This window comes from Balaenoptera borealis, assembly GCF_965194805.1.
Source record: "Balaenoptera borealis genome assembly, chromosome: 16".
NCBI lineage: Eukaryota > Metazoa > Chordata > Mammalia > Artiodactyla > Balaenopteridae > Balaenoptera > Balaenoptera borealis.
The window spans coordinates 67,206,871-67,219,182 of record NC_138872.1 but is presented as its reverse complement, the minus strand read 5'-3'; the positions used below and the strand labels follow the sequence as shown (position 1 = coordinate 67,219,182).

Genomic DNA, 12,312 nt, shown 5'->3' with positions numbered 1-12,312 from the left:
TTACCGTTTTCCACATAGGGATGAAAAGGTAAGACCAGAGCAAGGACGACCCTGCCTCTGGTTGGCTCCAAGACACTTCTGATATCTTTTAACAAAGTCAGGGGCTGATCACAGCGGTCCAGCAAATTCAAGCAGCTGATGACATCATACTGGAACCCTGTATTCTGCCATTCATTTATACCAAGCACTCTGCAAAAATCAGAAAGATACAAACCCTCTTAAAGACATCTTTAAAAATACTTAGATGCCAGTAAAGACTTTAATTTTGTTTTCTAAATCAAAGTAAGTTCAAAAATCTTCATTTCTAATTTATATTTGCAATAATAAAATGGCCATACAAAAGTAAACAACCATATTTCTTTAAATTTAGCAATTCTCCTATTTCCAAATCTCAAAACATGCAAAATTTCCTTTGTAAGAACTAGTATGTTTAATAAGTATGAAGATATAAGATGATAAAAATGGTTATGAAACTAGGGCATCCAATTCTTGAACATCAGTTAATGAACAAAGAATCCTACTTTTACATTCACTGGAATGTAATCGTAGAATACATCATATATTCATGTTTTCTATTCCTAAGGTCCCTCCTATTTTTAAGAATGGCTAGGAGTGGTATAAGATAATTTCCATTTACGTCTTTTGAGCACATCTCTATTCCCAGGAGAGAGATACTATTTCATACTCTAGAATCTTCATATCTAAATAACTATATAGAAAAAGATAAAGCACAGGACATCCTATTAAAATGGTAAGTGAAGAACATAGTTAACACACCACTCTCAGCCCTCAGTATCTCATGAACACACAATCAGTCTCTCCCTCCCTCTCTCTCATCCCTGTCTTCTCTCACCCTAAAAACATTTCTAGTCCTTTACAATGTTTTACTCACAGAGAGGAGGAGTCCTTATATCAAGAGGCTTTGTTAGCCACACCATTAAGGCAATTCTATAAATTACTCACTCCTGCTTGGTTATACCAATCAGAATGTGGTAGGTGAGGCATGTTATGATAGAGACAGGAGGAAAAGGAAACAGGAAAAAGGACCTTTGGTAAACAAGTCTTTGATCACGCTCAGCAGATAGAGATATCTTAAGAAAATTCTAGAAGCATAATGAGGACTGTTTAGGAAAACTCATAGTATAATGACATTTTAGAGCATTTTTGTATAGCAGAATAAAAAGAAACACTAACTACTCAGGTGCATCTTCTTTTCAATCTACATTTTTTAAAAAACTAAAGCCTCCTCCCAAACAAAACTGACGAACTTCAAGGAGCTAGGCAGATTTCTTTGTTACTTGAAATTAGGGCATTAGAGCTCCAAAATCACTTTGTTGTACTGAAATTGTGACTGCAATGATGATTTTAGGAGCTGTATTTAGCTCATTTAAACTAGAGAGAAGACTCTACTTTCAGGATAAAAATGTCATCAATTCCCATTTTAAAAGCTGAAATGAACAATTAAAAAGAAAGACTCTATATATTAATACCTTAGCCAAACAGCCAATTTAAATTCATAAACTTGCAAAAGACAAATTATATATTTGATTTAAAAAACCAAAAAAAAAATTTAGGCCTGATCTAAAACGAAGCAGAACCCAACATCATCAGCATGTTTTAACCTAGAATAATCTGGGCTTCCCTTGTGGTGCAGTGGTTAAGAATCCGCCTGCCAATGCAGAGCACTTGAGTTCAAGCCCTGGTCTAGGAAGATCCCACATGCCGCGGAGCAACTGGGCCCGTGCGTCACAGCTGCTGGACCTGCGCTCTGGAGTCAGCGAGGCACAACTACTGAAGCCCGTGCGCCTAGAGCTCGTGCTCCGCAACGGGAGAAACCACCGCAATGAGAGGTCAGTGCACCACAATGAGGAGGGGCCCCTGCTCGCCACAACTGGAGAAAGCCGCACGCATCAGCGAAGACCCAATGCAGCCAAAAATAAATAATAAATAAATAAATAAATAAAAATTTTTTAAAAATCTAGAATAATCTCACTAAATCCATCTCAGAATTATTTGAGGATAGGTAGTTTCCATGTTGGTAATTTTGAAAGACAGAAACACATGCTCATAACAGAAAATTATAGGCTTAATACCGGGACAGTTAAAACTATACCTATAGAAGTCCAACTTCATCTTTACTTCTGTTTTGTGATTTCTACTTGTAAACTCAGTTCCACTGATGAAGACAAATTTATCAGCCCCACTCAAACTGCATATTAACCCAGGAATCCTAACAAGTTGTTAGAATTTTCCTCTTCTTATGAGAAAAATGAAAGAAGTGACTTGTCCAAGGTCACACTGTAAATCTCTAGCAGAGTAGAAATTACAACTTGCAAACTCTCCTAGTATGTTATTCAGGTCAATGAACCTGCTCTCTCCATATAAGGTGAGAAAGAACCTAACAATCAGTCCTTGAATAAATGCTTCCAGGGTGGTGGGTTTAGAGTGAATGGCCATCCCTTCAGTCTCCAGTATCTTTTTGTTAAAAAAAGAAAATAAAGAGGATATGAACACGAGAAATAGAATTAACCACAATATTTTCTTTTCCTTTCAAGAAAGATCCCTAACCTATAGATAATGGATTAAAGTCAAGCATCTTTCAAGTTTACATTAAAGATCTTTGTTCTCTGGTGTCAAAAATGTATACACAACTCCTTCTGAACTACCCACACGTGAACTGCCCATGCGGACTTAATTCCAAACCCGTCCACATTACCAGTCCGCAACTTGCCACACACTTGTTTCCTCCAACATCTACAAACCACCATTCAGATCATGTCAACAAATTTTCACGTTAACTTTTGGTAAAGCAGACTGAGGAAGGTAACCATGCTGCCAAAATTTCCTTCCTGCCAAACAACGGTTTTTATTTATTGTCATTTGAATTGTGGAATTGTTCATTAGTACACACAATCAAAAAGTAATTGTATAATCCCTTCCTAAGTGTCTATGGCTCTTCCAAAACAGCATTTCTAACCCTAGAAGAAAGGCGTCTGTTCAGGGGGTTATTATTTTCAAGAAAGTGAGTTAAGTAATAGTTTACCTTCTGGGGGATTTAAAATACATTTTCCTTAGAGAAGTAACAAAGCAATCAGTATTTTGATAAATCCTAAATAAAAACCACCAGCAATGTAGAGAAAAGTTATTGTTTTGTTTTAAAAATCAAAGCCACATCCTTAAATTTTACAATCAGGTTTTCGGGCATAAACAATACTATCTTGGCAAAACAGAGGGAAAACCTGGCCATTTTCTGTTTTATGGTTTTATTTCAAAAATGACATCAAGAACCTTTATTAAAAACCCAGTTTTTCATGAGCCCAGATATTGAAGAGAAACAAAAAACAGCTACCTCCCAAAAAGAAGCCAAAAAAAACCATGGAAGCTAAAAGTCTGCCCTGCCATCATGGATTACGCGAACCCTAAACTTAGTAAGATACCACTTGCCCGTTAAAATGTCAAACTGTACCAAAAGTTGCCACTTTTGTGAATACGCTTCTATTTCATACTAATAATATTATGAAGGGAGTGTCAACCAGTATAAATTCCCTATCTAGGTCAAACTGCAAACAGATTTTTGCATATGAACTATTTATTAGGGAAAAAAAAATAAGTTGTTTTGTTTTGTTTTGGCTGCTCCACGCAGCTTGCAGAATCTTAGTTCCCCAACCAGGGATTGAACCTGGGCCACAGCAGTGAAAGTGCCGAGTCCTAAGCACTGGACTGCCAGGGAATTCCCAATAACTAAGTATTTTTTATATGGTGTACAAGTTTATCAGGTAACATAACATGTAAACTCTACATATATTGAATCACTAATTCAAACATCTGAAGTCTCACTGAAAATTCCTTTTGGGCACTTAGTCTCAAAAGGGTTTGAATGTCAGGCAAACAAGCAAGGCCATGGCCCAGGGTAGGTGGGCCTCCTTCCATATAAATCCCTTTAAATACCTGTTTACAGTAATCTTCCCTTCCCCTCCTTCCTACTTGGTCTTCTCTTCCCCAGGCTAAAAACGTCCATGTTAAAAAAAAAAAGAAAAAAAAAAACATCCATGTTTTGCCAAAGTTTAAATCTAATCCTGCTCCAAGAGCTATGCTAATGCTCTGTCTCTAGGGTTAGTCTGTTCCTAAGATAGTCTCCTACTTAGGAACTTAGGTGGGTAGGAAAGTGAGGGAGTACATAATTCTCTCTTTTCTTTCTAAGCCTAAGCCCAGGTTCAAAAATATCAGAGAAGGAGGCAGGCTCTACCTCCACCTCCCCCATTCTATACTCAGCACCGTCTTCTCCCATTCAATAGAATCCGTACTGAATAAAGAATAACCTTCTTCCTAAGTCTCTCAAGCAGCAGATGGTCTAAAAGCCAAGATTTGACACTTCACATCCATTTGGATGGATATTATCAAAAAAACAGAAAACAACAAGTATTGGTGAAGATGTAGAGAAACTGGAACACTTGTGCATTGCAAGTGGTATGTAAAATGGTGCAGCTGCTGTGGAAAAGGTATGGCAATGCATCAAAAAATTAAACACAGACTTACCATTTGATCCAGCAATTCCACTTCCGGGTATATACCCAAAAGAAGGGAAAGCAGTGACTCAAACAGGTATCTGTACACCCATGTTCATAGCAGCATTATTCACAATAGCTAAAAGGTAGAAGCAACCCAAGTGTCCATCGACAAATGAATGGATAAACAAAATGTGGCATATACATACAATGGAATATTATTCAGCCTTAAAAAGAAAGGAGATTTTGGCACATGCTACCACATGGATGAACCTTAAAGACATTATGCTAAATGAAATAAGCCCAACACGAAAGGACAAATATTGTACAATTCCTCTTATTCGAGGTTCCTAGAATAGTCAAATTCACAAAGACAGCAAGTGGAATGGTGGCTGCCAGGAGCCAGGGGGACAGAGGACTGGGGAATCAGTGTTTAACGGGTACAAAGTTTTAGTTGGGAAAGATAAAAGGGTTCTGAAGATGAATGGTGATGATGGTTACACCACAATGCAAACATACTTAATACTACTGAACTGTACGCTTAAAAATGGTTAACGTGGTAAATTTTATGTTACGTATTTTTACCACAATTTTTTTTAAGTTTTTTTTAATTAAAAAAAAATAAACAAACAAAAAACAAGATTTGAGAATGCCAGATTCAAATTAGGGAACAAGTCCCTACATCTGATCTCTCTTCTCCAAGCTGTCTCTCACCCACCCTTTTCCTTCCTACAGTGCCAAAACCTCTAGTTCAGAATAATACTGCCAAGGAACGATGATTTCTCTCTCAATTTCCACTTACTTGTACAGCTGACCCTTGAACAATGCAGGTTTGAACTGCCTGGGTCCACTTATACACTGCCCATATTTTTCAAAGGTAAATACTACAATACTACACGGTCCATGGTTGGTTAAATCCACAGATGTGCAGGAACTGCAGATACAGAGGGCTGACTATAATTACACGTGAATTAACCCCTGCATTGTTCAAGGGTCAACTGTAATATGGAAAGATTTATTTTTAATTCCTCATCATGGAAATTGTTTCTGATTTATATTCTTTAAATAATATAATCTCAAGAAGAAATACATCTAAAACCAAGAAATATACTCTAAACCATGTCTAAAAATTATACCTGTATTTCTTCTTCTGAAGTTGCCATATCATAGTTTCAGACAGCTCAGTGGCATAAATTTCTTCAAAATGAGGGCTCATTATTTTTGTGACTTCTCCATCTCCAGCACCTAAATCAAGAAGTCTATGCGTTTTCCAGTCTGGATTAATTTTAAGCAGTCTCTGAAACTGATCTGGTGAAAAGACAAACATTGAGCCTCTTCCTAGCAACCTGGAAAAGAAAAAAGGACAAAAATGGATGACTCTATACAAAATAAGCACTTCCACCCAACATCCACACAAAGTAGTGACTCAACACCAACAGCCTTTTGAACTTACAAAATGTTTATTTTATAAGATTATATGATTAAAATATATATCTTTTATATGATTTATGATTAAAGAGCAAAGTTAATAAAATAAGAAAACACCTCTAGATATCATCGTCTGTCTTTGAGGCTGCAAACAATACACCAAAAAGAGTGGGGAAAGGAGAGGAATAAAAGGTGGGAAGGGAAGAAGAAATATATAAGAAATTAAAAGATGAATGTGAAGAATTTAAGTCAAAATAGGAAGGAAAGATGGAAGGAGTAATAGAAAACATGTATATCGGTTTAAAAAAATGACAGGCCAACAGGATCAGACCACAACACTAGCCAATAACACTAAGCAGAAAAAGCAAATAGGGGAAAAGAGCCATTTAGAATATGAAACTGAACAATGAGTATAAAAAATAGCTCTAGATATTAGATTTTTAAGAGACACTAGAGAAAAGAGGAAGAGTGGTCCTTGTGGTATCAGTTAATTTGCATTTAAAAAGTAGATTCATACTTGTGTCAGTTTGTATGTTATACAATTGGCTGGGTCCTATTATTTCTAAAAATCCTAAAAAACATCTAAAACATAGTAATGCCTTTGAAAAAAGAGGAGTTAAAATGGAGATCAACGAGAGCTCTCAGAAAAGCAGCTACAGATCAAACCAAGTCTTGAGGAAGCATCATCTTGGGAAATAAAATGCACTCCCTATTTAGAACTTGCTTTCTAGCTCTCAAATCCCAGTCTGTCTAGGGCAGGGATTCTCAAACTTCCTTTAAGCAGCAGAACCCTTTCTTTAAATGAAGCAGATGTTACTCATGGACAATGTAAAATGTAACAGGAGAACTGCTGCTGAAATGAGGTTGAGAGCCTCAGCGCTGCTGCCAGCCCACTTCTAGGCCTTTCTCTGCAGCCTGAAGCAGCTCCTGGGGCGCTTCCCCTTCAGACCCTGGAAAAGTCTGAAAACCACTGGTCTAGGAAATCTGTACCATCCTGCTGCTTTCTGGAAATAATCCTAAGGTGCAATATGTTTGTTACACAGTGACTGGAAGGACGTGTGCAACTGGGTGTTCCTGGTAAGACCAGTTTCAGGAAAAAATTAAAATTATGAAGCTCATATAACAAACTCCTCCTCCCCTTTCCCTTAGAAGAGGTCAACCAAATCTAACTATATTTGCAGTAAATCCTCTGCCCTATAGAAATGCTAAAAAATGGGAGGGGGGGGGACCCTCAGAGACTTGCACCCAATACAACTAGCTCCCAGACAAAACATCTCCTAAAAGACAAGTTGTTTTTAATCCTCAGTTGTTCCTATCTTCTAATGGGAAAACAGGCTGAAAAAGAAATCTGAGAAAAGGAGCTGAACTTACTGAAATAGCTATACAAAATTTCACACGGGAGCCAGAGTCAGAACAACAAGAGCTAAGAGAGGTCACAGGCTTGGGGGTACATGTTTCAAATGCTGGTGCTAACTTGCCATAGGACCAAAAGTAAGTTGCAAAATAGTTACATGGCTTAAACTTTCCCAATTTTAAAATAACATGCTTCTCTAGCCATCTCTTTGGAATCTAAGGACCCTTAACATGATAATCATACAATTCTAGAGCTAGAGGTCATCTGAGGTCAGAGCTCAGGTTGAAAGGCACCGGAGAGAGAAGCACTGTCCTATTTCCAAAGATCATGAGCAACAGAGGCTACACAAAAAGATTTAAACTGCCAAAAGAAAAAAAAAAAAATCTAAATTCATCGAGCCCAGATGAATTTTGGCCTCTAGGGAGCACTGGGAGTAGGTGGGAAGAGTTTGGGGTGGTCACAATTACTTGAGGGTGCTACTGTCACTTAGAGGGCAAGGTCAGAAAAGTCAGACTTCCTGCAATGTGTGGGACAGTCCCACACAATGAAGAATTATCCCACTTAAAATACCAAGACACTGACTTTGCTCAATACAAGGTTTCCAGCAAACACATACCACGGAGAGGTATGGCTCTCTAATTTGTCTTTAACTCCCAAAGTTAGTGATGTCGATGTATTTTTTTGGTGTGTGTGTGTGTGTGTGTAAAAACCATCCTACGTTCTCTGGCCTAAGTTCTCTCTAGATTTAGAGTCTACAGAGGAGATATACCTCCTTACAAATATCTTCCTTATAAAATAAACTCTGAAAACAGCTATCAAGTCTCTCCTTACTTGGTCTTCCCCTTCCCAGTAAAGGACGTCCGATAAGTACCTTATCTTTTTAATTCAAGAAGGTTACCATAGGGACTTCCCCGGTGGTCCAGTGGTAAAGAATCTGCCTTCCAATGCAGGGGACACGGCTCGATCCCAGGTCGGGGAACTAAGATCTCACATGTCGCGGGGCAACTAAGCCCACGAGACACAACTACTGAGCTCGCACGCCTTAACGAGAGAGCCTGGGTGCCACAAACTACAGTGCCCACGGCCTCTGGAGCCCACGTGCCATGGCCAGAGAGAGAAAACCCGCACGCCACAACTACAGAGAAGCCCGCAAGCCTCAACAAAGAGCCCACGTGCTGCATGGAAAAGATCTCGCATTCCGCAACAAAGATCCCGCATGCCGCAACTAAGACCCAACACAGCCAAAAAAAACCACAAAATAAATAAAATAAATAAATAAATAAATAAAATTTTTTTTAAATGGTTACCATAGTAATTATTTCTATAAGAGACAGCCACTCGTGGTAATAAGCTCCCATTGCCATAGAGGGAAATTCCCAATGGGCTCAAAGTTAAGCTTCCAGCTGAGAATAGGACACAGAGCAAGAGATGTTTTTGTTTTTCTGGGGGAGAGGGGTGCCAAGGGGGGATGGAGGGGTGGGGATGAGGGTTATTTAAAAAAGAAAAGCAGGGGGCTTCCCTGGTTTCCCTGGTGGCGCAGTGGTTGAGAATCTGCCTGCCAATGCAGGGGACGCAGGTTTGAGCCCTGGTCTGGGAAGATCCCACATGCCGCGGAGCAACTAGGCTCGTGAGCCACAACTACTGAGCCTGCACATGTGGAGCCTGTGGTCCGCAACAAGAGAGGCCGCGATGGTGAGAGGCCCGCGCACTGCAATGACAAGTGGCCCCCGCTTGCCGCAACTAGAGAAAGCCCTCGCACAGAAACGAAGACCCAACACAGCCATAAATGAATGAATAAATAAATAAATAAGTAAACAAATAAACAAATAAATAAGAGTTAACTGTCCTGGAAAGATATCTACATCCCCATGTTCATTGCAATCTTATTAAAAAAAAAAAGAAAGAAAGAAAAGAAAAGCAGAAGAGCTGTGGATAAGATAAGCCAAAACGGATTTATTAATCTTATTGCCCCTTTGACCAAATTGTGAAATCCCAGAGCAGAGAATTTTAACCAGGGGCGAACAGGGTAGAGGTAGGGGGAAGCGGTTTACAGTTTGAAATCTTCCTAAATTATATGCAAAATGCTGAATGTAAGGACTATTTGAAGAGAGAATTTCTACTTTATATCACTTTCAAAGAGGTACAGGGCCCCAAAAAGGTTAAAAATCACTGCTGCAGTGACTTGTCTGCTTTCCCAACGAAAAAATAAATGGTACAGAACAGAAATTCAATGCCGTGAATTTTAGAAACAAAATGTCAGACCAAGTTGTTTACACTCAACTACCAATACAAAAATAACAACTGTTTGCTAAAGCAAACTTAAGGCAATTTCATATAAACAATGAAGAAAATCAAGTAAGAAATCTTGAGAAATGGCTCATGGTTCCTGAAAACATATTTAAGGACCAGATGATAGACTGGGGATGCAGACATTCAGTAGAAGCTGGCTCCAAACCTCAAGGGAAGAAAAAGTGGGCCCAGCCAGTGGCTTCAAGTGGTCCAACAAGCTTTTCAAGCACTGAGCCCTGCTGCTTTTCTCTTTGGAGTTCTGGATTCTTAGGCTTTGCAGTGTCTGAAAATTTGGCCAAGAAAGGATAAAAATATTCCTAAAGCTTTTTCCATAGATTTATATGAGAGAACCACTCTAGGGATAGAGAATTCCACAATGTTTACAAAATTCTGGTGAGTCTAAACATTATGCAAGAATAGATGGAGGGACTTCCCTGGTGGCACAATGGTTAAGGCTCCACACTCCCAATGCAGGGGGCCTGGGTTCGATCCCTGGTCAGGGAACTAGATCCCACATGCATGCCGCAACTAAGAGCCCACATGCTACAACTAAGAAGCTCACGTGCCACAACTAAGGAGCCCGCCTGCCACAACTAAGACCCAGCACAACCAAATAAATAAATAAATATTTTAAAAAAGAAAGAAAGAAAGAACAGATGGAGAACCCTTCACTCGAACAAGCCACCATCCACTGCTTGGCTGAATTAGATCCTTCTCAAAAAAACTTGTTCCTGGGAAGTATGCTTAAGGCAAAGATCTTACTTTTCAGCCTACGTTAAGGGCCTGGTTCCAACCATCTTGCTCCTCTCTAATAGATCAGCATAGACATCACCTGGAACATGTTAAAAATGCAGAATCTCTGGTCCCACCCCAGACCTACTGACTCAGAATCTGCATTTTAACCAGATACCCAGGTGATTCCTGTGCACATCAAAGTTGGGAAGCACTGTGATTCCCATCACAGAAATACAGACCAATGAGTTACAGTGAATTTTAAAAGCATAATTGCAGAGGCTGAGACACTGGGCCAAGGATTCTGACTAGAAGTGTTGTAGCTGTAGAGGTGGTCAACATCTCAACAAGGTAACTTTTCTTTTTCCTTTTCTTTTCTTATACCTAAGGATAAAGAAAAAAGTATCCAAGATTCACTTACCCATTGATAGATGTTCTAGACATAAACAGGCTAAAAACAGATGACACAAAAGAGTGATATAATTGGATAAATAGCCAGCCCGATTTCTCAATGCTGTTGTTTAAGAAGATCTGTGTTCCTTGATCAAGGTAACTCTGAACAAAGACAGCCTGGAGTGATTCGCATAATTTCTCTCTGTTGCACGCATACCACTAAAAAGAAAGAAGAAAAAAAATGAAAACATACAACTGAAGCGTCATCTAAGAAGTCCAAAAACAAAAAATAGAAGACTAAATTAAATCTAAGATTTCCAAATGTTATAATCTCATGGCACTTTAAGAATAATCATCATCTCTTATATGACCTATAAGGTATAAAGTATTTCCTCATACATAATTTCTGGTTTAATTCTCATTACCTTCAGGGTACGTAGAGAGAGTGGGGGAAGGGTGAAGAGGCTTCTGAGTCATGCAGCTCAGTAAGTGACAGAGCCAGGCCACGGTCCAAGTGCTCTGACTCCTGGCCCAAAACTTCTGTCACTATACCCCCCTGTACCCCAAGATTAGGAAAACTCTGTTGGCCTCTCCTTCACTGAGATTCAACATAATGCAATAACTACCAACATTAACCTTGTTTTTAGGTAAGAAAACAGTCACTCAATGCAATGATTTAACTCGAAACCACGAGACAAATCAAGTAAGCAGAGTAAGCAGCAGAATTTAACATTCCAGTGACCAGATGAAGCTGCCCTTCTTCTTGTGGGCTAAATAGGGACCTTTAGAAATACTGACGTGTGCTTTACCAGGTCATATAACATTCTAAGAGACAGGAGCCAAGTATGCTTGAGAAAGATTAAGAAGTTACTTAAGGTCACATGCAACCAATGAGAAGACAAAGTAATGACATGCTAAGAACCAGATTTCTAGGAACAGGCTCTAACCAGAACACACTTTTAGAACAAAATTCAAGAACCTCAACTGTGGATGAAATGTAATCTTCCGTAATAAATGTGTCCCATTTTCATTAGGGTTAGTATACCAGAGAAGGGGGTAAGCAGCCTGCAGGGCGCAGCAGCTTTAGAGTGAGCCCATCATCAAGTCCTGGCTCAGCCATTCCTGTGTACGAGCTCACACAAGTCACTTAATCTCTGAGCCTCTGTAAATTCATCTGTAGACTAGAGATGTCACTGGTTTCTATCTATCCTGGTAGGTTATTTAGAGGATTAAGCAAGTTAATTCAGGCCAATCCTCAATATAGGACCAGACACATGAGACTACTGTAATAATAATAGCAATGAGATAAAGTCCTCTGACATGGCCTGATAAATAAAAGTAAGTCCATTAAGTACCATGATGAAACTGCAGAGTAGACCAGTTACTATTAATCTGTTATCCACTAAGAAACAATCAATTTCTCCCAATGAATAGCCAAAAGTAACCTGCTTCCCCCTGACAAATATGACCATTCATCAGCAGTAGGTGTCCCGTAACTGCTTGCACAATTGATGGACCAATTCTACAGTCATCCTAAGCTTGCTAAATATTGAATGAAATCTTGGGTAATATTCCCGACACTAACATTGAAAGGAACCAGTTATAAACCAA

The 12,312-nt window shown here is 39.1% G+C and overlaps 1 protein-coding gene across 6 annotated transcripts in view; it reads right to left on the bottom strand.

Moving 5' to 3' along the window:
- Positions 1-12,312, bottom strand: part of METTL9 (methyltransferase 9, His-X-His N1(pi)-histidine) — a 43,157-nt gene that overhangs the window by 20,708 nt on the left and 10,137 nt on the right. For 4 of the 6 annotated variants that reach the window (XM_082362578.1, XM_082362577.1, XM_082362576.1 and 1 more), the window contains exons 2-4: positions 10,730-10,920; positions 5,642-5,851; positions 5-189 (exon numbers count right to left, since the gene is read on the bottom strand). In XM_082362578.1, coding sequence (XP_082218704.1) covers positions 5-189; positions 5,642-5,851; positions 10,730-10,920 — 586 coding nt within the window. Of the gene's footprint in view, positions 1-4; positions 190-5,641; positions 5,852-10,729; positions 10,921-12,312 lie in introns of those variants that run through there. The other 2 variants (XM_082362580.1, XM_082362581.1) reach the window with 2 other exon arrangements.